The 25807-nt window shown below is 41.5% G+C and overlaps 2 protein-coding genes and 1 non-coding gene across 3 annotated transcripts in view; 2 read left to right on the top strand and 1 right to left on the bottom strand.

The window, feature by feature from the left end:
* The window catches only part of LOC128524461 (nuclear factor 7, brain-like), a 561325-nt gene that overhangs the window by 473825 nt on the left and 61693 nt on the right, over nucleotides 1-25807 (top strand). The window lies entirely within an intron of this gene.
* On the top strand, nucleotides 1288-1369 carry trnas-aga (transfer RNA serine (anticodon AGA)). The gene has a single exon. It is a non-coding gene; the product is annotated as a tRNA-Ser (tRNA).
* On the bottom strand, nucleotides 5839-8558 carry LOC128524460 (E3 ubiquitin-protein ligase TRIM35-like). The gene is made up of 6 exons (XM_053497037.1): nucleotides 7958-8558; nucleotides 7427-7522; nucleotides 7104-7334; nucleotides 6953-6975; nucleotides 6748-6866; nucleotides 5839-6383 (listed from the first exon to the last, which is right to left on the bottom strand). Exons 1-6 carry the CDS (start codon nucleotides 8354-8356, stop codon nucleotides 5839-5841), a joined length of 1413 nt encoding a protein of 470 aa, XP_053353012.1. The 5' UTR covers nucleotides 8357-8558.

Genomic DNA, 25807 nt, shown 5'->3' with positions numbered 1-25807 from the left:
GGAAACTAAAGTCACAACTCCAACAGAGTGACTCTAGGAGCCTGTGGCAGGGACTAAGGACAATAACGCACTATAAAACAGCAACAACCGGTATGACGGATATGGCACATAGGAAAAGTGCATCTTGAACAGGGATTCCTGACCAAAGATTTCATTTTAGACATGGTGTGTGGATAAAAAGAAGGTAACAAGTTAGTGTCTCTGGCGGGGCATCGAACCCGCAACCTTTGAATAGCTCCACAGCTGAGTCCAGAAGTCCAACACGCTATCCATTGCATCACAGAGCCAACCAGGGTGTTTTTTTTCAGGCTCGCCAAGATTCATGGATTATCGAGTTCATTGGGCAGATGCTTTTCTGTTGCTACTAATCAAATTCCACCAAATGCAAACAACTATGGCAGGTGCTGATCCCACAAGCTGTCAACAGCGTCCACAGAATGCCTTGATTTCACCATGGAATTTGCCACAGATCCCTGTCTGACTTGCAAAGTTATTCAACTCTGGCTGTAAGAAAGGCAAGAAAGGGATAGCTTTCGCACCAACAGATGATTGTTGCAGTAGACACTGCTTGGATAGCACTGTAGCATGGAGACCTCAACATATACACACTGGAGTAAGCGCTAGATAACATATTAAATAAGGTATCTCCTCATCACCCACAGATTAAACGTTTTGTGGTATAAGGTCCTACAAATCCGAGACATCATGTTACCACACGAATGACGATTTGGCAGCAGCATTATTCTGTTGCGTTTCTGTGAATGAGCCTCATACACTTGATTTGATGCTTGCAAAGGTCCCCAACAGCTGAATAATCGCAACCACAGGTCAAATTATATGTCAAAAGAAGGCAGCCAAACCAATGCAAATGCAAGAAATTATCTGCTCTAGTCATCGTCCTAACAGACAAATGTTTAAAGGTGTGGTAAAAAGAATTGCAGTCGCAATGTAGCTAATGACCGGATCATAATGTTGACAGCAGTTGTGCTAGGGATACACAAGATAGGACTCTAATCTTGGCTAATCAGAAAGCTTGTGCATTGTGTGACTTTAACCCATGAGCTGTTAACGGTCAGACATGAAGCAAAGATTTCATTTTCTCCACTGAAACCAGTCTGATCTGCATAGCAACAGAAGTGCACAGCAAGAGGCATTGCTGGGATTTAAATGCTCCTGTTCACCTCTCCTGGGATCTCCTGTTTACTAGACGTCTCTGCACATGGTTGTGTTGTTGAGGCAAAGCACTGAGCTGAACTTCATTTTCACAGATACTGAAAAAATAGTAGTGTATTCGTGGCCAAGTGGTTAAGGCGATGGACTAGAAATCCATTGGGGTCTCCCCGCGCAGGTTCGAATCCTGCCGATTACGTCTGTTATATTGCGCAAGAAAGACATGTTGCAACTCATTGTGTTGTGGCTGTGATTTGTAACAAATTTCCGCATGCCCTTAAGAGTTGGTGATTTGCTGAAGACATAATGGTGACATCCTGCCCCCTTTTCATCCTCAATAGCTGCTGCTTTGGTGGAGAAATTCTGTCACCCCTTCCCAACGTTGATCTGTCTTCCAATGACAAGCTGCCTCATAGACATCCGATCTCTCTCCTTGTCTCTCTGTATAGCTCCATGTCTCTCCTGAGCTGTCAGTGATCCAGACCCCCTTCTGTCCTCTGAACAAGTCTGACTCGTCCTGGTGTTCCTCTTCTGGTTGGAGATCTGGTTACATGGACTGTGGTCTGTCTGGGATGTGTGTGGTGACTGGGGACGGTTCCACTTTACCATGAAGACAGTCCTGTCCTCTGTTCTAATGCAGACAGCTGTTTTCTGAGGACTCGTCACTGCAGTCACCCGATAGTTCTGGACTGAAGACAACTGTTAAAAGCGAATTGAATTGAATTGAAATCAGTAGATCCACCGGCTGCATGTGTAGAATAAATAATATAATAGATAGAAAAGTAACGAGTCGAGTGGAGCCGATTCTAGCGAAGTAAGAGTAGTGTTTCTTCTTTACAAACCTACTCAAGTAAAAGTATAAAGTATGGTTCAGTAAAACTACTTATAGAAATGCATTTTTTTTAAGTTACTCAACTAAATTTAACTTGTTACTACCCACCTCTGTTAACTGGTCATGAGAGGCATTAAGGTCGAATATTATTATCTTGTTGGTTTGTTAATTTATTTAACAAGTTCCTGGTCAATTATTCTTCTATTAATTGATATTCATTGCTCTTAATAACTATTTACACTCTACAATTTGTTTATTTTTCTCATAGAATTCTGTTGTAACTTGGTTGGCATTAATTGTGATTCTCCTATTTCTTGTTGTAAGATCTATAAATAGTCTCCACTGAATGCAGAAATATTAAAAGATCTGAGTTGACGCCAGGTTTAAGTCAGTTTTCCAAAAGGTTTCAGCAACCTCAAAAACACCTGCTAAGAGGAAATAATTATTAACTGAACCTACAAAGTCATGTTTTTATCCTGAAACAAACCTAAAATCAGGATATAATTACTTTTTACCAAAGTGAAAGTGAAACTCTGAACATTTGGACTGAAGAGAACAGCAGCAGCCAAATAAAATGGCTTCTATGTTTTCAGAGGAGGATTTCTCCTGTCCTGTGTGCCGTGAAATCTTCAAGGATCCTGTTGTTCTGCGCTGCAGTCACAGTGTGTGTAAAGTGTGTTTGCAGAAGTTCTGGGAGACCAAAGGATCCAGAGAATGTCCTGTTTGTAGGAGGAAGTCGTCTATGGAAAGACCTTTCACAAACCTGGTGTTAAAGAACCTGTGTGAGACTTTCTTCCAGGAGAGAAGTCAGAGATCTTCATCATTGTCTAAAACAGTCTGCAGTCTGCACAGTGAGAAACTTAAACTCTTCTGTCTGGACGATCAACAGCCGGTGTGTTTGGTGTGTCAGACTTCAAGAAAACACACCGACCACAGATTCTGCCCCATTGACGAGGCAGTAACAGACTATAAGGTAAATATTATATTCCTGCGAGGTTATGGATCACAGGACAAATAAAAGTTTCTGTTTAGTGTAAAAGATCTGAACCCAGTTGTGTGTCCATGGAGAGTGACAGTTCAATGAGGTGTCGGATAAACATACAAATTTCTGATGCTTTAAGGTCAGGATCCTGTAGAGAAAGAGACTTCTCTGTCCCAAATATAGCAGAACATGTTACAGTAATAAATTTAAGTTTGAACAGTTATTGTTTCTCTTAATGTGTTTTTATGTTAATTCACTATTTTCTACTAACCTACATTATATTGCTGGTTGTTTTAATAATTGCTTTGAACTGCATTCATTTTGCTGTTCCTTCTATGGCTCTAACACCGTCTATCTGTGTCTCAGTGAACAGTGTCCTCTACCCTCTGTCCAATGAAGATATCAGTAAAATAAAGTGAAGAGAAAAGTCAAGCACATGTAAAAGTCAGCAGGTTGGTGTTTTCAGAATAACCAGGCACACTATGATAATAGCCAGCCAGCCTCAGGAACCATATTACCCCCTTTTTTGGCCTGGGGTTTTGGACAGGTCACAATCACTGCAGTTTTATCATTTTAAGGCCTAGGTGAAAATCCAGATACTGTTTTTTTTTTGTTTTTGTTTTTTCAGCCCAATTGCACACTTCTTTGGGTTTGCATTGAGCCCTGCACATTAGAGATGTTGTATCTAGGCAAATGGATTATGGGGTACAGCTGAGAGATGAGGAAGTAAAATTTGTGATGTGTGTATCCCACAGATAGAAAGTATCAGCTTATCTTTACCATCTGAAAAACTGGGTAGGAGGTCACAACATCTTTGCTGCCGGTTGATTGTTTCTGTTTGGTCAAAGTCTTGCTTGAGGGTCTTGTCATCTTTAAGCTGCAGGAGAAACCTGCTGACTAGATTATGTACTATGTCTCCTTTTGCATACTTACAGGGATGCAGTATATACAGTACAAGCTCAATCAGGGATCTGAATCAATGTCTCCAATTTCATCACGGTGCAGTAAAAAAATAATAATTAAGAAAAGGACTGTACATACAGTACTTTATTTGAAATAAAGTTTTCAATCCAACTTTAATTGGAGCATTGGGAATCTTGTTTAAAATTCTTTATTTCATTAGTGTGCTTTTAGACGGGGATATTTCACACTAAAGTTTATGAAAGAATATTACAGTATATACATTTTGTTTTTAATTTTACAATTGAACTATAACATTATATACTTTTTTTGAAGTGTCTATCATACTGGTACAGTGTCACAGTTTTTCCAGTTATTTTTTCTGTCAAAATAAAAATATTATAATCTCAAGTTTTTGTTAACACTTTATTGAAATGAATTATTTAATGAAGGTGTTAAATCTTATCAATTTATGAAGAATCTGTAAAATAACAGTGTTTCGCTGCAAAGGTTTAAATAACAATCTCATTAAACGTTATGTTTCTGCACATATGAATTAGAGTGTTTTACCTTATTTTAAGTTTTTTTTTGTTTTGTTTTTTAAAGTGTAGTTATATAAATTCTACAAATTTACAAGGGGTGTTCTAGTCAAACAGGGCTTTGTCATGAAATTTCTCAATCTCTTGTTAATGAAGACCATTCACAAGAGCCTTCAAGCACAGTACAGTAATAAAACATTTAGCTGCAGTGTAACGGTGCAAACGTTTTAAAGAGGTTCGTACATCCATGAATGATGATCCCAGTTAAGGTGGATCAGTTGTTCCTGTAAACAGTCAGCAAGAAGAGCACTGATCCTTGAAAAGCGAAAGAAAACTTGCCACCAACTTGTAGAAGACATGCATCTGTCTGCAGGAACTATACAGAATATCATTCACAAACACCACTTGCACATTACAGGAACTGTTCTGGGAGTTACTGCCACATTCCCTGTACAATCTTGACATTTGGACCATTAAAGGAGTTCCTGGGAGACCAGTGTTCAAGACATGGAGCAGGCTGTCCTTCCTGGACTAATTCAAGATTAACGTACAAATCCTTCTGATCTTCAAAAAAAAAAAAATTCAAACTGCTGGTGGAGGGAAACCTACAGCTTAAAATCTCCTCCACTGCACAGTTTCATAAACAACACACACAGCCAGTTTAATATCTCACCCAAGATTAACAGCACAGCGCTAACAAGTATGGTGGTGTAGTGGTGAGCACTGTCACCTTGCACCTCCAGGGTCCGGGTTCGATTCCCGTCTCTGTGTGCATGGAGTTTGCATGCTCTCTCCGTGCTTGGTGGGTTTCCTCTGGGTACTCCGGTTTGCCCAAAGATATGCAGGTTAGGCTAATTGGCATTCTCAAATTGGCCGTAGTGTGTAAATAAGTGTGTGTACAGTATGTGTGTATGTGTGTGTGCCCTGTGATGGATTGGCACATTGTCCAGAGTGTGCCCTGTCTCCTGGGATAGGCTCCGCCCCCATGACCCTGAATACAGGATAAAGCGGTATAGAAGATGAGTGAGTAAGGATTTTGAGGTAAAATAATGACATACTCTGTTGGAATAAAGAGATATTAAATCAAAATAATGTGATTCAAATAATTACAGAGCACTTTTCCTCTCAATGTTCAGTTCAGGGCTTCAAAAACAAATAAACCACAGGAGGAAATTAAAATCATAAGTCATACAATTTAAATCTCACTCACTCACTCATGTGGTCGTATCTTCTGGTTCTAGTGAAGACTCTCGCTGTTGCATTCTGGAGGTGAAAGTGCTACCTCCCAAATCCTTTTCATTTAAATTTATACTGTAACTTGAAACCCTTTTTACAATGAACTATTTAGTGTTTTTTTTAAATAAAATTTTATAAAGAATATGAATCTTTAATGTGCAGTATTTCATTAATGAACTCTAACTGATCTGATTGACTCTTACAGAGCACTGAAGTGGGAGGAGCTTTACAGGAGATGCTTTACCACCAAAACTTAGGAATGGCAGTAATTTTTCAGTAAATGTATGTGTGAAAGTGTGTATGTGTGTGTTAGTAAGAGGGTCGGAGAATGACAGTTTTCCTTCGTCCCAGTCCAGCTTCACTCTGATCCTCTGGAGTTTCTGTGATACTGAGAGGGGAGTGTGTGTGTCTGGTGTAGACCATGCTGTATATTTACCTTTATAACACCCCACATACCAGATTCCACTTCTGTAGAATACACCTCCCTTCCTCTGAGCAGATTCTGTCATCACACCTACAGACCTCCGTGTACAGTCTCCAACTTCAACATCCCAGCAGTGAGTCCCTGAGTTAAAGCCCTCAGAGCCCAGAATACACAAATATTTATCAAATCTCTCTGGATTATCAGGAAGTTTCTGTTTCTTATCACTGCGTCTCACACTGGTCAGATCATCAGAAACAATGAGTTCAGGAGGAGCAGTGTTGGGGTCCAGAGTTACAGGTGCTAAAAACACACACACACACACACACACACACACACACACACACACACACGCACGCGCACACACACAGTTGGTTTCAGTAAGGTTACTTTAACTTAAGCATTATGTTAGCATGGCACTCATTTATTTATTTATAAACACCACATTAGTGTTATTACCTACTACTACAGCACACACAGACACACACACACACGAATACACAGGCACACACACGAATAGCTAAGCTAACTTAAACATTATGTTATGATAATATTGGTAAAAAGTTACATAACAGTCAAAATAAAGAGTGAACAGATCATCATCATCACCAACTACATTAACAACAACAACAACAACAATAAACACAAATATAAAACTAAGGCTTACTGTATTGGACAGTGTGCTGCATCTTCTCCCAGACTCTGAACTTCAGGTTGTCCAGAAGTTTGGCCACATGGATCAGCGTTCCTGAAATCTCCTCTGGATGCTGCAGTGTGCTCTGGGCTCTGCAAAAACATTCAGAAGTCAGTGTTGCTGTGGGTTTGGATTCAGAAACACAGAGAACGAGAGAGACAGGAAGCACATCACTCACCTTTTTACTGTGGCCTTGTAGTTCTGTAAAACAACAAAGCAAACATCAGTGGATATGATTTACATTTTTACACCACTGAAATGTGATGTTGCTGATGATGGAGAGAAGTTTGACTTTCTTACAGTATAAATACTAACTAAATGATCCTCACTTGTAAGAAGGAGACGTCTTCAGCTCTCATCTCCTCTTTTATGGCTCCGATTGTGTTTGAAAGAGATGATATGTCTCTGCTCAGCTTCTCAATCTTCTCCTTCATCATCTGACTCTTCTGCTCCTCTTCCTCTCTCAGTGCAGTGATCCTGGCTGCCTCTTCATCTCGTAGAAACTGGTGAAGCTTCTTAAACTCCTCCTTAATCTGATGCTCTGTGTGTCGGGCCTGAATCTGCAGTGAAGAGAAAATTAAATGAAATATAACTGATTATACATTGATGCAGAATATAATTCTAATATTAAAACCATGTTATTGATTTTAACCTTTATATGTTCTGCAGTCTGACGCCAGTTAAGTTTACAGTCATTAAAGATCTTCAGTTTCTTCTGTAGGGGCTTCAGTGCAGTTTTAAGCTTCTCCTGAAACAAATCAACTCACTGCATGGAGACTCTGTGTTTCAGCTCTTATTTTACACATCATTAACTCAGATCACTGACAGGATTTAACTCTACAGTATTTAATGTGAGTTTAAAAGTAATATAACTGTAATACTGTAGTTATGTTGTCTTTCATAAACACTCTGATGGCCTTTTAAACTTCAGATAAAATTTATAAAATGTTTAGACGTATATGATGTTGGTTGTTTTTACAGGTGACACTTATAATAATATAATAAAATATTAGACTAACATATTTGGTAGTTATCATATGAATAAACTACTGTAATTGCAAAGCAATTAGTTCATTTAATTATCACACCTTATTTTGGCACTGTATATAATTTATGGAAAATAAAGGTTATTCCTCTTTTATTTGTCCTGTGATCCATAACCTCGCAGGAATATAATATTTACCTTATAGTCTGTTACTGCCTCGTCAATGGGGCAGAATCTGTGGTCGGTGTGTTTTCTTGAAGTCTGACACACCAAACACACCGGCTGTTGATCGTCCAGACAGAAGAGTTTGAGTTTCTCACTGTGCAGACTGCAGACTGTTTTAGACAATGATGAAGATCTCTGACTTCTCTCCTGGAAGAAAGTCTCACACAGGTTCTTTAACACCAGGTTTGTGAAAGGTCTTTCCATAGACGACTTCCTCCTACAAACAGGACATTCTCTGGATCCTTTGGTCTCCCAGAACTTCTGCAAACACACTTTACACACACTGTGACTGCAGCGCAGAACAACAGGATCCTTGAAGATTTCACGGCACACAGGACAGGAGAAATCCTCCTCTGAAAACATAGAAGCCATTTTATTTGGCTGCTGCTGTTCTCTTCAGTCCAAATGCTCAGAGTTTCACTTTCACTTTGGTAAAAAGTAATTATATCCTGATTTTAGGTTTGTTTCAGGATAAAAACATGACTTTGTAGGTTCAGTTAATAATTATTTCCTCTTAGCAGGTGTTTTTGAGGTTGCTGAAACCTTTTGGAAAACTGACTTAAACCTGGCGTCAACTCAGATCTTTTAATATTTCTGCATTCAGTGGAGACTATTTATAGATCTTACAACAAGAAATAGGAGAATCACAATTAATGCCAACCAATTTACAACAGAATTCTATGAGAAAAATAAACAAATTGTAGAGTGTAAATAGTTATTAAGAGCAATGAATATCAATTAATAGAAGAATAATTGACCAGGAACTTGTTAAATAAATTAACAAACCATCAAGATAATAATATTCGACCTTAATGCCTCTCATGACCAGTTAACAGAGGTGGGTAGTAACAAGTTAAATTTAGTTGAGTAACTTTAAAAAAATGCATTTCTATAAGTAGTTTTACTGAACCATACTTTATACTTTTACTTGAGTAGGTTTGTAAAGAAGAAACACTACTCTTACTCCGCTACAATCGGCTCCACTCGACTCGTTACTTTTCTATCTATTATATTATTTGTTCTACACATGCAGCCGGTGGATCTACTGATTTCAATTTAATTCAATTGTAACAGTTGTCTTCAGTCCAGAACTATCGGGTGACTGCAGTCACGAGTCCTCAGAAAACAGCTGTTTGCATCAGAACAGAGGACAGGACTGTCTTCATGGTAAAGTGGAACCGTCCCCAGTCACCACACACATCCCAGACAGACCACAGTCCATGTGACCAGATCTCCAACCAGAAGAGGAACACCAGGACGAGTCAGACTGGTTTAGAGGACAGAAGGGGGTCTGGATCACTGGCAGCTCAGGAAAGACATGGAGCTATACAGAAAGACAAGGAGAGAAAAAGCGAGAGAAAAGGAGAGATCAGAAGAGATGACTGTTTCACCAATCAGACGCAGCAAAAATAATCACATGACTCAATTTGACCAATCAGATGCAGCAACAATAATTGCCATACAACTATCAGTATTTTGTATGAAGTCATTTTCTTCTAAACCTGAGGATTCTGTACAGAGGTGGACACCATGGCTTCAGTAAGTAAAAGTCCTGGCACCTAACTGTTACATCAATTAACTAAAGTAGCTAAATTTAATTACCACAACTCTTCACCCAGACCTGAATTAATTAGTGACGTCACCTGTTCCCTTTCAAACGCTACACTTGATGCTGCGTGAAAACGCTATGGGAACATCTTGTCATGTTGCCGGTTGTGAAGCATGTGTGTATCAAACACGCCAAATTTTTGGCTTACATTACCTCGGTCGGGTTATGTAAGCCATCTGATGAGATGGCGTCTGTGTTTAAACCAGCAAAATAAGAAGTGTTTAACTTACTGATATGCAGAGTTTTAATCGAGATGTCCCTCCGTGTGTGATAATCCATATCGGAGGGTGATCTCTACACTTTACTGCTTCGATTAAAGTGCTTGCGCGCGCCCTGCATTCCTTGAGAAGCTTCGGGGCAATTTTGGGGCTTAAAACTGTATCCGGCAGAGCTGTCTCTCACTTCCTTGTTGGATCGGGAAATCCCTCTGTCATGCGCCCTCTGGCCCTTTTTGTGAATGGGCAAGGATAAATATCCTCTCTTGCTTCCACGGAGATGGAAATAACCTCCAAGCACTTGGAAAACATTAACGGCAGTTTCTGTCGAGTGGACGGGGGGGCGGAGCCTTAACGACGCTCTCTCTCCCCCCTCTTAGCTATCTCCCCCCTCTTAGCTATCTCCATATGAGTTAACCCTTTCATGGAGTAAGCTGTATTAATCCTGTGTTTTCCTGCCATTGACTTATTTATTTGTTTAAATATAGTTGATGTGAAAGCGCGGAGTTATATGATGACGCCCAGAAGAGACACTTCCAGGCTATCTCTCTCCTGGGGCATTATCCTTCCTGAAAAGCTAATACTTCCATTCAAGCTGTGTAGACTTTTATCTTCCCTAAAGGGAAAAGCTTTTCAGGCAGCAGGTCAGGTTGCTGCTCCATTGCACACCATGGCGGTCTTCCAGGCCTACCATGCTGACCGGCTGAGAGACTTGAGCACTGGCGGGGCTCTTCAGATAAAAAAAGGGCGTATTGGAATTACACTGGACCACAGACTTGCCTCTGCGTTTAACAATGCAGACGGCTCGTGCTATCGGCTGTTTTATGACTGCGATGGTTTTCGCGGGGTGGCACTTGTGGCTGAATCTCAGGCGCATAAAGGATAAGGAATGTGCATTCCTCCTGGATGCCCCTATTTCGCCTTCCGGTCTGTCTGGTGATATCGTTAACTCGGTCACCACTAGGTTCATGAGGCGAAGTTATATGAACAAGCCTTCGGGAAATTCCTTCCCCGCCGTGCTCAAGAGTCGGGACTGTTGGCCACCCAGTCTCGACCGGGTCTGACTCTTGCGAGGCATGAAACACAAGGAGAGTGGTGCGACGCACCTCACAATCCGCATCAAAAGAGGTCAGACTGCTATATTGTCTTCTTCAAAAAGAAGCCCTGTGGTTCATGTGCCCAGGACCATGGGGGTGGCCCCCCCAATGGGGAGAGGCACGCAGAATTCCTTTGAAGAATAAAGTGTTTTACCTGACACCCCCAGGAGGTTGGTGTTCTTGCTCCGCCACCACTGGTGTTTCAGGCAGCACCGGTCTCCAATAAAGTGTTAGTTCTTCGGGATTTTTTCCTGCCATGTTTCAGGATGCCAATCATCTAACATCCATCCAACACCATCCCCCCCCCCCCCCCCCCCTTTAACCAAGCCGACGAAACTTTTGCCCTTTTCCAAGAAACTGGCGTGGAAGCTACTGGCAAGTATATCTCCAAGTATATTGGGTACAAGGCCTGTAGAGAGAAACTACAGGGTTCAGTTCTCACATCACCCTCCGCGTTTCAATGGCATGGTCTCCACTTCCATGAAATCGCAAAGTGTGCATCTGCTGACAGAAGTTGCTGGGGAATGGGGCAATGGAACATGTGCCCCTACCAGACAGTGAGTCAGGCTACGACAGTCGGTATTTCTTGGTTGCCAGAGGAACGGGGGGCTGCGTCTAATTTTTAGATTTTGTTGGCTGTACTGCTATCTAAAATAAATAAATACAGTTTTATAATGTTGACTGTCAAAGTGATTGCTCTCAAATCCTAACAAGTGATTGATTTGTGACAATCGATTGAAGGACGCTTACTTTCATATAGAAATATTGCCACAAAACAGGGGGTTCCTGAGGTTCGCATTCGGGGGTGAAGCTTACCAGTATCGGGTCCTTTCATTGGTCTAGCTCTCTCACCCGCACATATACAAAATGCATGGATGTAGTTCTGGCTCTTACAACTCCAGGGCATCCGTATTTGAATTACATAGACGAATGGCTGGCCCAGTCTCAGTAGCTAGCGCTTCGACATCAGCATGTCATCCTAGCTCATCTTTGTTTCTAGGATTGAGACCCAAAAGAAATGAATCTATTCTCAACACCCATAAGGAAATCAAGCTAGACCAGAAATTTACTATCACTTTCAGAGATCTTAGCCCTCATGGCAGCTGTATCCACGGTAACACCTTTGGGCCTTCTGCACATGAGAGCATTACAGTTGTGGCTAAGACAGGGGATTTCACTCTAGGGCCAATCCCCAATAAGGGTTACGCGCCAGGTGCTTCATACCCTTCCTATGTGGTTCAGACCCCGGTTTCTGACTCTGGGTCCCACTCTAAGTTTGTCTTGTCGTAGCAAATTCTAACAACAGATGCTTCCCTCACGGGCTGGGGTGCGGTCTTAGATGATTGCCCAGCCCAAGGGAGCTGGAAAGGCCTTCTTCTCGCACGGCACATCAGTTGCTTCGGATTGGCTCTATTTCTGGCCTAAAGCACTTCGTCCAGCAGTCAAGAGGCTACCATGTCCTAGTGCGGATAGTCAACACTATGGCAGTCTCATATATTATAGTCCCCTTAGGAGTCTGAGGGTGTTTTGGAGCTCTGAAGAGATTCTGACATGTCCTAACATTTGTGTATTTTTCAGTTACTTATAAACATATAAATGTCTAACATCTGATATCATTTTATTTAGCACAAACTGGGCAACAATAATATATGAGCAGCATGTATGTACAAGTTTGTATATTAGAGAAAAAAACAGTTATGCGTGATTTTTGAAAACAACAAAAAACAACTCACTGAAATAAGACCACAAAACACATTCATGACTTTGTGGCCTGGATCTTATAATGTAGAGGTTTTACTTCAAAATGATGTGACAATCACCTCCCTCACTCATTTACAGAAAACAATACATTCATTTAAATTTTCCAAGACACTTTTGGTTTAGAAAGGCTGTATTTGAGGAGGCGTGAATGATCATGAATAATGCTGTAATTCACACCAGAGAAGACAAAGACCCGCATAATGAGCTGTATAATTACCTCTTTTAGTCAGGTATGTGGAAAGTGTTACACAGAGGAAAGTGTTATAAGAAAATAATAAGACAGAAACATATTTCTTTGTTTGTGGTTTATTTAAAATGACTCAAGATTCACTTGCAAAAATTCCAGAAACAGTTCAAAATAAACAAAAAGTGCAAACAACATTCATAGTAAAATAGTGCAACCCATAAACAGTGTAGAAAATAAATTGTGCAAAAACATACATGCAGGATTAAACTGCAACAGAAACATTGCAAAATAAAAACTGAAAACCCAGACATTTAAAGGCAAATTGTGCAAACAGGAACAAGATAAAATCGGTGTATGATTTTTTTAGTCACACACCCCTGTGCCACTCTTGAAAGCAGTTCCTGTTCAACTGAAGACACAGGGGAACATTGCATGCATAGAGGCATTTCCAAGGTGTTCTTTGCCACTTGCCACACACTGCTTTGCAATAAGCTTAAACCTGCGACCAGCAGTGGCAACATCTCTGGTATCCAAGGTCAATTCAGCTCCTGGAACTGATACATGGTCACTACTTGTCCGTTTTGGTGCTACTTCCTGAGAGACATCACAAAGCTCTTTGATGAGTTGTTCCATAAACTCTTTATGGGACAGGTTACCATATATACTCAGAAAAAAAGTCCTCTGACTTTCAACTGTTTTTACTTTCAGTAAACTTAATGTTTAAATATTTGTATGAACACTAAAAGAGTCAACATCATAAGACAAACAAAAAATATTTTACAATGTGTCCCTGAATGAAGGGAGGCTCAAAATCAAAAGTACCGGTCAGTATCTGGTGTGGCCACCAGCTGCTTAAAGTACTGCAGTGCATCTCCTCCTCATGGACTGCCTATTGCGGACAGTCTGAGCACTGATGGAGGGATTGTGTGTTCCTGGTGTGACTCGGGCAGTTGTTGTGGCCATCCTGTTCCTGTTACGCAGGTGTGATATTCGGATGTACCGACCCTGTGCAGGTGTTGTTACACATGGTCTTCCACTGCGAGGATGATCAGCTGTCCTTCCTGTCTCCCTGTAGTGCTGTCTTAGGCGTCTTACAGAGCGGACATGGCAATTTATTGCCCTAGCCACATCAGCAGTCCTCATGACTCCCTGCAGCATGCCTAATGCACGTTCACGCAGATGAGCAGGGACCCTGGGCATCTTTCTTTGGGTGTTTTTTCACAATCGGTAGACAAGTCTCTTTAGTGTCTTGCGTTTTTAGAACTGTGCCCTTAAATGCCTACTTTCTGTAAGCTGTTATGGTCTTAACGACCATTTCACAGGTGCATGTTAATTAATTGATTATGGTTAATTGAACATGCATGGAAAACAATGTTTAAACTCTTTACAATGAAGATCTGTAAAATTATTTAAATTTTTACAGTATTACAACATTATTGTTGAAATACACAGTCCTGAAAAAAAGGGACGTTTCTTTTTTTGCCGAGTATAGTTCTTGATGCACAATGAAAGCATTGGTGGCAGCAATGTCCAAGAAGTGTAGAAAAATCTTTCTGTACCACTTCATTGTTTTGTGCTGTGCAGTGTAGTACTGTAACAGCTAATCAGAGAGATCAACGCCACCCATGTGCTGGTTGTATGCAGTTACAGGTGCAGGACATGGAAATGTCTTTGTAGTCCATGTACCTTGTAATTTCACTCTCCTTTTCACTGTGTCTCCTGTATAAGCAGAATGGATGGTAGAACAGACAGATACTTCTCGTGTGTCCATCCACTTCACAAATACAAGAGGTCCATCCCGAATTCACCTGACGGATCCCCTGGCAGACTTTTTTGAGATTAAATTATCTGCATTCCGAGGGCAGTCCTTCCTGTTGTCTCTGTAAGTCCCACATGCACCAAACTTCATGGAAAGCAAGTTTTTGAAGAGCTTTGGACTTGTGTAGAAATTGTCCATGTACCCCGAGCCCAAAACTTTACACTCCAAAAGAGACGTCACTGCATCATATGATAAGCCATGGCCTGTGGGAAAGTTGTTCTTTCCTGTGTACACAGAAAGGTCCATAGTGTACCCATTTGAAGAATCAGCAAGAACAAACAACTTGAATCCCCACTTAGTCAGCTTGGCTTTCATGTACTGGGTCATTCCTGTGTGTGCTTTGCATGCCACCATTCTCTCATCCACAGCTACATTTCTTCTAGGATGATAGATTTGCAAGCATGACGGATAGTGTCCATAAGAGGTCTAACCCTAAAAAAGACGATCATGTTCGGATGTGCCCCTCTTCTTGTCATTCTCCTTGTCTGCTGCATCTGGGTGACTCATGTGAACATTCCAAGATATCATCTGGTATCTATCCCTTGACATAACAGTAGCTGAAAAAGGTACTGTCAAAATACTGTTCTGTCTCCAGTAGTCAGTGATGGAGGACAACTTCACCATGGCCATGTAAAATACGATCCCAATGTAGTGGTACATCTTAGTGATGTTGATGTCTGTCCATTTATATTTGCGTCCTTTCGCAGTTGCTTTGGCAGCCTGAGCATTGGTGTTGTGGCACAGAGTCGAAACAGCGCTCGTTGAAAAAAACAGCTTGAATAGACTCATAGAAGAATGTGATTTAGCAGATCGCAGTTGTGGTCCAGGTTCCCATTCGAGCAGGAATCGCAGAGCCTGTGGAACCGTGTCATCATCAGTCTGCGTTTTCAATGATGTTGCCTGCATCTTGTTTGCTTGTTTGCCTCTGCTTTTTTTGGGGACAGGTGGCTGATCATTTTCACTATAAAAAAAACCCATGAGCATGCTGAGAACACAAAATAAACTGATGTACCTTATCATCATATAGATATATACACATAAATGTGCACTTAGTATGATTCTCAATTGCATTCAAAATTGAACGGCGCTTGTGTGTCCTGATGTGAGGTGCTGGTGAAGGCAAGGGTGATGTAGACACATTCCTAGAAACAAATAAATAAATGAAAGTTAGCCTATACTGTTCAGAGTAAATGGATGTGCAATTAATAGGTATGGACGCTTAATAGGTATGAATTATATACATTTTGTGCCCCTCTGTGTCTGTTGATGGACAATAGACTAGACAAATATCTGTTGATGGGCCATAAACCATGTGGTGCATCTCAAACATTTACACCTGAGACATTAGCAACCACCATCCACTGGACATGCTTTACACACATATTTAACACATTCTAAACATTTACACCTAAACAGGCATTTGTAAATACACGCTTAACAAAAGGCATTATGAACATTTACACCACAGAACTATTCATAAACATCTCTTAGCTACATAACGCAGTATTTTAGCCAACTAGAACTAACTTGTTTGTGCTAAATAACATAACCGAAATGGAGCCAAATATATATTAGCAACCATAATCTAAAGCTATTCAAAATGAGGTGAAATACATTAGAACATTTATAAACATCTGTAAACTCCATAAGACATTAGCTTAGCCATCAGGAAATAACATGTTTGCTACATAAGGCAGCATGTTAGCAGTGTTATCTACATGCTACATTAAACTTTGTAAATGGCATTGGCGGTGGCGGCTGCTAGCTTTTGAAACAGGGGAAGCTCATATTAGGCCTTTATCATAAAATTCATTATGTTCTTTGCACTTTTCATGTCAAAGTTATCCAGATCCCCAAAACCCAAACACATCCCATTCCTTGAGAAGGTTTCGTCAACAGGCATGTCTAACAGTACATTTTCTTTGTCACAGCACTTCCAGTCAGCCAGTTCACCTTGTCATACCAGGAGAGCTGAAAAGACCTTAAAGAAATTATTTTTTTTCCTGATTTTTGCACCAGATCAATCTTGGGCATTGGTCTGCCCTGCCATTTAATTCTAAGTCTCTCCTCATAGGGAAGACTACTAAATGGTTTTGCCAAAAACAGGTCAACAATATTAGCACCGTCTGCGTCTGCCATTATGCACAGCTTGCTAGCTGGCTAGTTTTCCCTTCCACGAGCTACTTTAATTATATGAACGAACTAACTTTACAATGCTGAAACAAGGAGAAAAGGCAAGAATGCTATTATATATATATATTTTATTTAAAGAATGATTTGTACAAACAAAATGGGTTTACAGATGTGGCCATTAAGACTGTGTGTGTTTTCTTGCGAGATGCCGCAATTTAGAGCCGTAAGCAACATTCGGGAATTTAAATAAATGTGTTGTGCTTCAATGAATATCCGATAGATGGCGCATGGAAGGACTTTATCTAAAAGCCGGACCAAGTACTGTACTTCTGAATTGTATATAATTACTTAGCCTAAAACAATATTGTTTCCAATGCTGAAGCAAACATGACTTTTATTTTGTTTTACAACAGATCTTTCATGATGAATGTGTGTATGTTCTTCATAGTATTTTCACAATGATAAAATTAGATGCCCAAATTCGTGCTTTAAAAGTTTCTTATATCTTCTTCTTTGTCTTTCGGCTGTTCCCTTTCAGGGGTCGCCACAGCGAATCATCTGCCTCCATCTAACCCTATCCTCTGCATCCTCTTCTCTCACACCAACTAACTTCATGTCCTCTCTCACTGCATCCATAAATCTCCTCTTAGGTCTTCCTCTAGACCTCCTGCCTGGCAGTTCCAACCTCAGCATCCTTCTACCGATATATTCACCATCTCTCCTCTGAACCACCTCAATCTGGCCTCTCTGACTTTATCTCCAAAACATCTAACGTGGGTTGTCCCTCTGATAAACTCATTCTTAATCCTATCCATCCTTGTCACTCCCAAAGAGAACCTCAACATCTTCAGCTCTGCTACCTCCAGCTCTGCCTCCTGTCTTTTCTTCAGCGCCACTGTCTCTAAGCCGTAGAGCATCGCTGGTCTCACCACTGTCCTGTACACCTTTCCTTTCATTCTCGCTGATACTCTTTTATCGCACAACACACCTGACACTTTTCTCCACCCATTCCAACCTGCCTGTACCCGCCTCTTCACCTCCTTTCCACACTCTCCGTTGCTCTGGACCGTTGACCCCAAGTACTTAAAATCCTGCACCTTCTTTACCTCTGCTCCCTGTAGCCTCACCGATCCTCCTGGGTCCCTCTCATTCACACACATGTATTCCGTCTTGCTGCGGCTAACCTTCATTCCTCTGCTTTCCAGAGCATACCTCCACCTCTCCAAATTTTCCTCCACCTGTTCCCTGCTCTCGCTACAGAGCACAATGTCATCTGCAAACATCATAGTCCATGGGGACTCCTGTCTTACCTCATCTGTCATCCTGTCCATCACCAGAGCAAACAAAAAGGGGCTTAGAGCCGATCCTTGATGCAGACCCACCTCCACCTTGAACTCTTCTGTCACACCTACAGCACATCTTACCACTGTCTTACAGCTCTCATACATGTCCTGCACCACTCTAACATACTTCTCTGCCACTCCAGACTTCCTCATACAATACCACAGCTCCTCTCTTTGCACCCTGTCATACGCTTTCTCTAAATCTAAAAAGACACAATGCAACTCCCTGTTACCTTCTCTGTACTTCTCCGCCAGCATCCTCAAAGCAAATACTGCATCTGATGTACTTTTTCTAGGCATAAAACCATATTGCTGCTCACAAATGCTCACCTCTACCCTTAACCTAGCTTCCACTACTCTTTCCCACAGCTTCATTGTCTGGCTCATTAGTTTTATACCTCTATAATTGCCACAGCTTTGCACATCTCCCTTGTTCTTAAAAATTGGCACCAATACACTTCTCCTCCATTCCTCTGGAATCCTCTCACTCTCCAAGATCTTGTTAAACAAACTTGTGAAAAACTCTACTGCCACCTCTCCTAAGCACTTCCATACCTCCACAGGTATGTCATCAGGACCAACAGCCTTTCCACTCTTCATCCTCTTCAACGCCCTTCTCACCTCACTTCTACCAATATTTGCTACTTCCTGTTCCACAACAGTCACCTCTTCTACTCTTTGTTCTCTTTCGTTTTCCTCATTCATCAACTCCTTAAAGTACTCCTTCCATCTTCCCATCACCCTTCTGGCATCTGTCAGTACATTTCCATCTCTATCTTTAATCACTCTAACCTGCTGCACATCCTTACCATCTCTATCTCTCTGGCTTGCCAACCTGTACAGATCCACCTCTCCCTCCTTACTGTCTAGCCTAGCATACAAGTCCTCATATGCTCTTTGTTTGGCCTTTGCCACCTCTACCTTCACCTTACTCTGCATCTCCCTGTACTCCTGTCTACTCTCTTCAGTCCTCTCAGTGTCCCACTTCATCTTAGCTAGCCTCTTTCCCTGTATACACTCCTGGACTTCCTCATTCCACCACCAAGTCTCCTTGTCCACTTTCCCCTTACCTGATGATACACCAAGTACCCTCCTACCTGTCTCCCTGATCACATTGGCTGTAGTTGTCCAGTCAACTAAAAGCACCTCCTGACCACCCATAGCCTGTCTCAACTCCTCCCTAAAGACTTCACAACATTCTTCCTTTCTCAGCTTCCACCACTTTGTCCTCTGCTCTGCCTTTGTCCTCTTCGCCTTCCTCACCACCAGTTAAAAGTTTCTTATATAGTTTTTGTAATGTCTTAACAGGGACAAAACAGTGAAAGACATGGCAATGCCTTGGTTTAAATGGTGTTGAAATTAATTTAATTTCCTGATAGTAGGCAATCTGATAGTGTTAACTGCGAATGTCCTGATTCGTGAATATGCCAACATATCTTATTTAAAACGTATGTGTCGACATCATCAGAAGACATGAATGAACAATATATATTATCATAGTAGGTAAATATTATTTTATGAACACGAAGTTATTCTGGCTTTAATAATAATCATCATATTTGCTGTTTGTGTCCAGCATTGAATAATTATTTAATCTATTATTTAACCATGGCTGGAAATAATAGCTGGAATGTGATGTGATTGTGAATTCATGACTGAAATAAAGCTGTTCGTCTTTTGTAAAGTACTTTCACTTTACAAAAGGCAGCGTTTTTATCAAAAGGTTGATAAACGCGTGTTGTACAGTATATACAACGTGACAGCGCACTTAGTTACTTACTTCTCACCTTTCATGTAGGTCTGCTCGAACTTATTAATTCGTTTTAAACCCCTCAAAAATGCGTGTGTATACAGCTCAAAACCTCCATCAGTTATTAAAGATAGCATCTATTTAGAAAAAAATGCCCCAGTGATTTTGGAGCTTCAGGAAATCTCCCGGCGCTCTGCGCATAACACCGGGCCAACTCATGTCGGAAAAAAATTATAAACGTTTTCTAAATGTGGGCTATTGTTTTTTTACTTATAATATTTGTTATTTTAATTTAAATGGGGTTTGGGCACAGGACTTCGATTCGGCATCGTGATTCTCCTCTTTAATTTACTACATAGTTTTAATCAGCGCTCAGTCACATGCATAGAGTTTTCCAGAGTGCACCGGCAGAAGTAAACTAATGATTATGAACGCGTCGGAAAAACAGCAAACAGACTGACTCTGACCATTTAAAAAAACGTTTGCGTTCATTTTCTAATGCGCTCAAGTTCACCAAAAACAATACAGAACAGCGCACCTTATTTGCTTTCAAACATTTACAAAATCACAACGTTTTTTCGTTATTGTGAGTGCGCTTAAATAAAAGTTGAGTCTAATAAAGGCTATGTAGTCTTATATAGTTTTGCACATTAATCTGAGTCCTCATCTGTTACATTTTTGAGGACAATAGTTTTTTCAGCCTGTCACGGCGTGCGCTCAAATCAATATCACTCCTCGCTCACTAGTTAGGCGGCCTCCCCTTCAGATATGCGAAGCAGCGGGGCCGCGGAATTAGGCACGGCTGGTAATAGTTAAAATATTAACAAGGGGAATGTTTGATATCATGTGGGCATTATAAGATTTGTACTAAAAACGTCTAACTAAAAAGTGGCAGCTGGCACGCCTAAAAATAGACGCAGGTAAATTGTTTTTATAGTCTAAATAAAAATCCTCCTCTTTAGTGCTTTCTATTCCAATTAATCCTGGGTTGTTGTTCTTTTAGTGTGTGTGTGCTTTACAATGCCAGACAACATTCAAATGCAAATTATTCACTCTCCCCAAGTGTGAATCAGCTGTTTTAACCTATACATTCATAGGAACTTTAATGCACCTCTCCACACTTTAAAAACCTCTTGAATCTGAGGCTCTTCTGAAGACTTTCAGTGATTAAGGCCTCTTTTTAAATTTGTGTAAATTTTATCTTCTGGATTCTAGATTCTAAAGTTGACATTGTTACCGTTTTTAATCCTTGGAATGGAAGAAATTGATATTTTCCTTATGATAGCATAAATTGCATTGTTTTTAATCAAAAAGGCCAATTTGTCTTTGCCTCATAAAGTGTTTAGGTGAAATTCCACCTATACATCGTGGGATCGTGGGATCCCTTTTAAAAATGTGCGTTTTTAAAGGACAGATCTGTATATCACCAGCAAACCATACAGAGTGCAGCAGTTCGTCTTACCACTGCAAATCCGCATGGGACAGAACTCGGATCCCTGTAGCGCTGATGTATACTTAAGACATGCTATCAATAAAAAAAGGGGTTCCGCCTTTTAAACAGCTTCTCCAATCATCATGCAGCAGCCCAGCATCCTGGCCCACCCACTGCTCCATTCACTCCCAGAGACGCTGAGCGTCCGTGGGCGGGACATAATTGCAGCGTTTATCCAATGACCGTCTAGTTTCAAAGCACTGAAAAAAAAACTTTCAAAGCAGCTGCATTGAAGTCAATGGACGCTGGGCTTCAACGGGGAAATGCACTGTGACGCTACGGGAATGTATGAGAAGAAAATCAATTCAGCCAACCTGCTATATCTAACTGATTCTGAACGAACTCGTCTTTGAGATGAACGTTTTCTAACGCATTTTTAGTTAATAAAATGTTAATACAATAGTACATAATTTGACCATTAATTTTGTGACATTATAGGGGAAGCTAAGCTTCCCTTGCAGTCTTAAAGAAATCGCCACTGATTGAAAGCCAATGTGTCACATAAGCTGACAAGAGCTAGCTGAAATGAGGAAAATATTTACTAATATTAGTTTAATATTATCAGAATAAGAGTTATATAAGACTTAATAACTTACCCATTGTCATAGCAGCTTGCTTCAATGTCCTCTGCTGGATCTATTCTCTCCTCTAAATGCTCCTCATCATCGGAGTCACAGTCTTCTTCTGAGGAATAGGTAAACTCCTCCTCACTGTCCGAAATCATATAAAGAGCTTCTTCAGCTGTGTAGCGCGTGCCATCTTCCAAACGTGCAGAAAACTCACTGAATCTGAGTGTTTTCAAGCCTGTCTGTGTGTTTTTTTTAAGCCTGTGTCCGGGGGGGCGTGGCCTTGTATGTAGATTACCCTGTGACCGTTTTCCGTGTGAATAGCAGATAATTGAGTGCGACAGAAATTCAGTGCCTCTCCTTGGTTTCATACAGATTACATAAACTGCAAATATTTGTTTTCAATATGACTTGCATAATTTAAAAGTAGACCCTTTAAGCTTTTTATAGATATATTTCTCATGTCTGTTTGTGCAGTATTCGCGGAGTTTCAGTTCATTTTAGTGACATGTTTCAAAAAGATTTTCTAAGACAGCTAAAAGCGCACCCTGTTTATTCTCTTTATTTTACAAAAGCACATTGTTTTGTGGATATTGTGAGTATACATGAATAAAAGTAGACCCTTTACAGATTCAAATGATGTACTACACTAATGTGTTTGATTAAACATGATGGAGCATTTTAAACTCTTTTCACGGTTACCAGAAAAAAATGCACTTTTTGCCGCTGCAGGCAAGTCAGACTCCTAAGTGTTAATCGCCAGGGTGGACTTTGCTCGCGCCGCTAAATAGCTAGCGCACCAGGTTACTCTCCCTCAGGGCGATTTACATTCCAGGGCATATGAATGTGAGAGCAGTTGTACTGTCCAGTCAATCTCTGACACACGGGGATTGGAAACCCCACCCCGAAGTAGTCAGTTAATCTGGGAGTGATTTCATGTAGCAGAGGTGGGCCTCTTTGCCTTGTAAGATCAGCAAATGTCCCCTTTGCTACTCTCTGACTCTTCCAGCCCCCCCAGGTCTGGACACCTTGGCCTGTATGTGGCCCAGGTTACGCCTTTAGGCGTTTTTCCTGATAGCTCTGCCCCGGGAGTCTTGGCGCTCAGGCACAGGGGACGATATTTCATCCCCGGCCAGAGCTTTGGAACCTTTACGTTTGGTCCCTGAATGGGACCAATTAAGTTCAAGTTCAAGTAGGCTTTATTGTCATTTCAACCATATACAGTTAGTACACAGTGAAACGAAACAACGTTCCTCCAGGACCAAGGTGCAACATAAATTTACAACATAAATTAACAGAAACACTAAACTAGCTAACCAAGAGGCCTAGTTAGCTGGCTTAGCAGAGACTGGACAGAAAGACAGAAAGACCTAACATAGATTTCAACATAAATTAACAAAAACTAACTAGCTAAGTATAACTACAGGTTTTATAGACAACATAAAGTGCACGCGCAAATGTGCAAACAAAAGCAACAACAAAGTGACGGTGCGACAACCACGACATAACAGAACATAAAGCTGGTCTTCCAGCCAGCGTAATTAAAACTATTCTAAGTGCTAGGGCTCCCTTCCCTAAAAGAGCTTATGCCCTCAAAAGGAATGTATTGAAAGTTGGTGCATGACGAAGCAGATAAACCCAGTCCACTGCCGAATTGTTTCAATTGCCTCATCAAGAGGTATTCCCCTGCAGCAAGTGTGTGACGCGGAGGGCTGGTCCTTTTCGCACACATTTGTTACATTTATTGTCTGGAAGTTCATGCTACTCCAGGCTCACGGGTCCCCGAGTTAGGTGCCCAGGCATAGTTCTGAGACCTTCTCGGCCTTGTGTGCACACGCTACACAACCTTGGGGTCCAGAAAATTGCAGTGCGGTGGCGTTGGTACTCTTGTTCCCATAGCGTTTTCACGCAGCATCGAGTGTAGCCTTTGAAAGGGAACGTCTCTACTTTGCTGTAACCCTGTTCCCTGAAAAGACGGGAATGAGATGCTGCGTCCCAATGCCGCACTGCCTATGTGATCGGATGTCTGTTCAGACAAATCGATCTGAGGAATGCTTCCGGTTCACTCTTATTTATAGCCTGCAGGTGCGTCTCATCAGATGATGTCACCCAAACAAGATTATATAAGTAAAAAATTTGACGTGTTTGATACACACATGCTTCACAACCGGCAACATGACAAGATGTTTCCATAGTGTTTTCATGCACCATCTCGTTCCGGCCTTTTGAGGGAACAGGGTTACAGCAAAGTAACCTGAGACATTCTGTACACAGAGAGAACTAATACATGGCACATGTCCTCCTAATACTTTTGGCCACCTCTTTTGCTCTCTCTCTCTCTCTCTCTCTGCGCATGCGCTGGGTGTGAGGGAGCGTGCGAAAGCCTGTTTGGCGTCCTGCCAAACTCTCTGGAGACTGCTTATTTCATTTTTTTTTTTAATCAGTAAATGTTTTAGTTTAAATAAAAGTTTAAAGTGAGAGAAAGAGCGAGCAGGCACCATGGCCTCTGAGGCCGGTGTGGAGACTCTGTCCCTCAGGCATGGTGTCAGGTGTATGCCGGAGGACGGCGTGCAGATTGAGGACGTGCTGCTAGCGGTGGGGGAGCAGGTCGGGGGTGAGAACATCTACTCTGCCTCCCGGATGAACAAAGCCGTGGTGGTTTTTGTAACCAGTGTCGACCTCGCGAGTGCACTGACACAGAGCGGAATACGTGTGAGAGGAGCTGAGGTTAAAGTCACCCCTCTGTCTGTCTCCGCAGTGAGGGTGGTGATTTCTAACGTGTCTCCCTTCATAAAAGACGAGGCAATAAAGAAGGAGCTGGTCCGTTTCGGGACGTTCGTCGGCCCTATGAGAGCTATCCCGCTCGGGTGCATAAACCCCAACATGCGGTACGTCCTGTCCTTCCGCCGGCAAGTTTTAATGGTTTTAAACAACCGCGAACAGACACTTAACGTGAACTTTAGGTGTAAAGAGGGGAACAGTGGCTACACCATCTTCGCCACCACGGAGCCGCTGAGATGTTTCGAGTGCGGGGACATCGGTAACAAGAGGCTAAGCTGCCCGCACGGAGCCGTGCAGCTGGGGAGCTCGCGCGGCAGTGGCGCAAAGACAGCCGGCGGGGGAGCACCGAGGAGTCCGGGCCTTCGGTGGGCCTCGCCGACACACCGGAACTCCAACAGGTCAGCCCTGAACACACCGGCAGCACAGAGACACACCCTGCGCTCGGCGCTGAACTCAACACCGGTACCATGTTTCTCAAGGAGAAAACGGGAGGAGACGTCCAATACAGAACCGACAAATAAGCGTAAAACCTGCAGTCAGACTGTGAGCACCGCGGTACAGGAGAGTGAGGAGGCCGGGTGCAGCACTGCACACACACCTGTAGGCATAGAAGAGCAGGTGAACCTATTTTTACAGCTGTCCAAAACGGAGAGGAAAAAGGTAGTAAAAACGTTAAAAGAACTGAAAAAAACTAACACAACAGGTAAAAACAAACAAACCGTCACTCAAAAAGAAGAACAGAAAATGGACAACAGCTGAAACCATACCACAAACTGTAAATAAAACTGTAAATTAACGGACAAAAAAAAACTGAAAAAAAAAAAGACTTGTTAATAGTAGGGAAGTGGGGTGGGGGGTCTAGTGGGTGTTTTAATTAAAAAAAAAAAAGTTGTAAATATGTAAATACTGCATGTGTGTATGAGTGTGCCTGTGTGTCCTTATGTATATATATGTAAGAAAAAATGTACAACAGGTTTTTTTTCTTTATTGCTTCACAATAAAGTGCATTTAAAACCTCTCTCTCTCTCTCTCTCTCTCGTGTGTGTGTGTGTGTGTAACAAACATCAGTC

Source organism: Clarias gariepinus, chromosome 5 (assembly GCF_024256425.1).
Source record: "Clarias gariepinus isolate MV-2021 ecotype Netherlands chromosome 5, CGAR_prim_01v2, whole genome shotgun sequence".
In the NCBI taxonomy this organism is placed as follows: Eukaryota; Metazoa; Chordata; class Actinopteri; order Siluriformes; family Clariidae; genus Clarias; species Clarias gariepinus.
The sequence above is the reverse complement of the archived record's forward strand: the minus strand, read 5'-3'. Positions and strand labels throughout refer to the sequence as shown.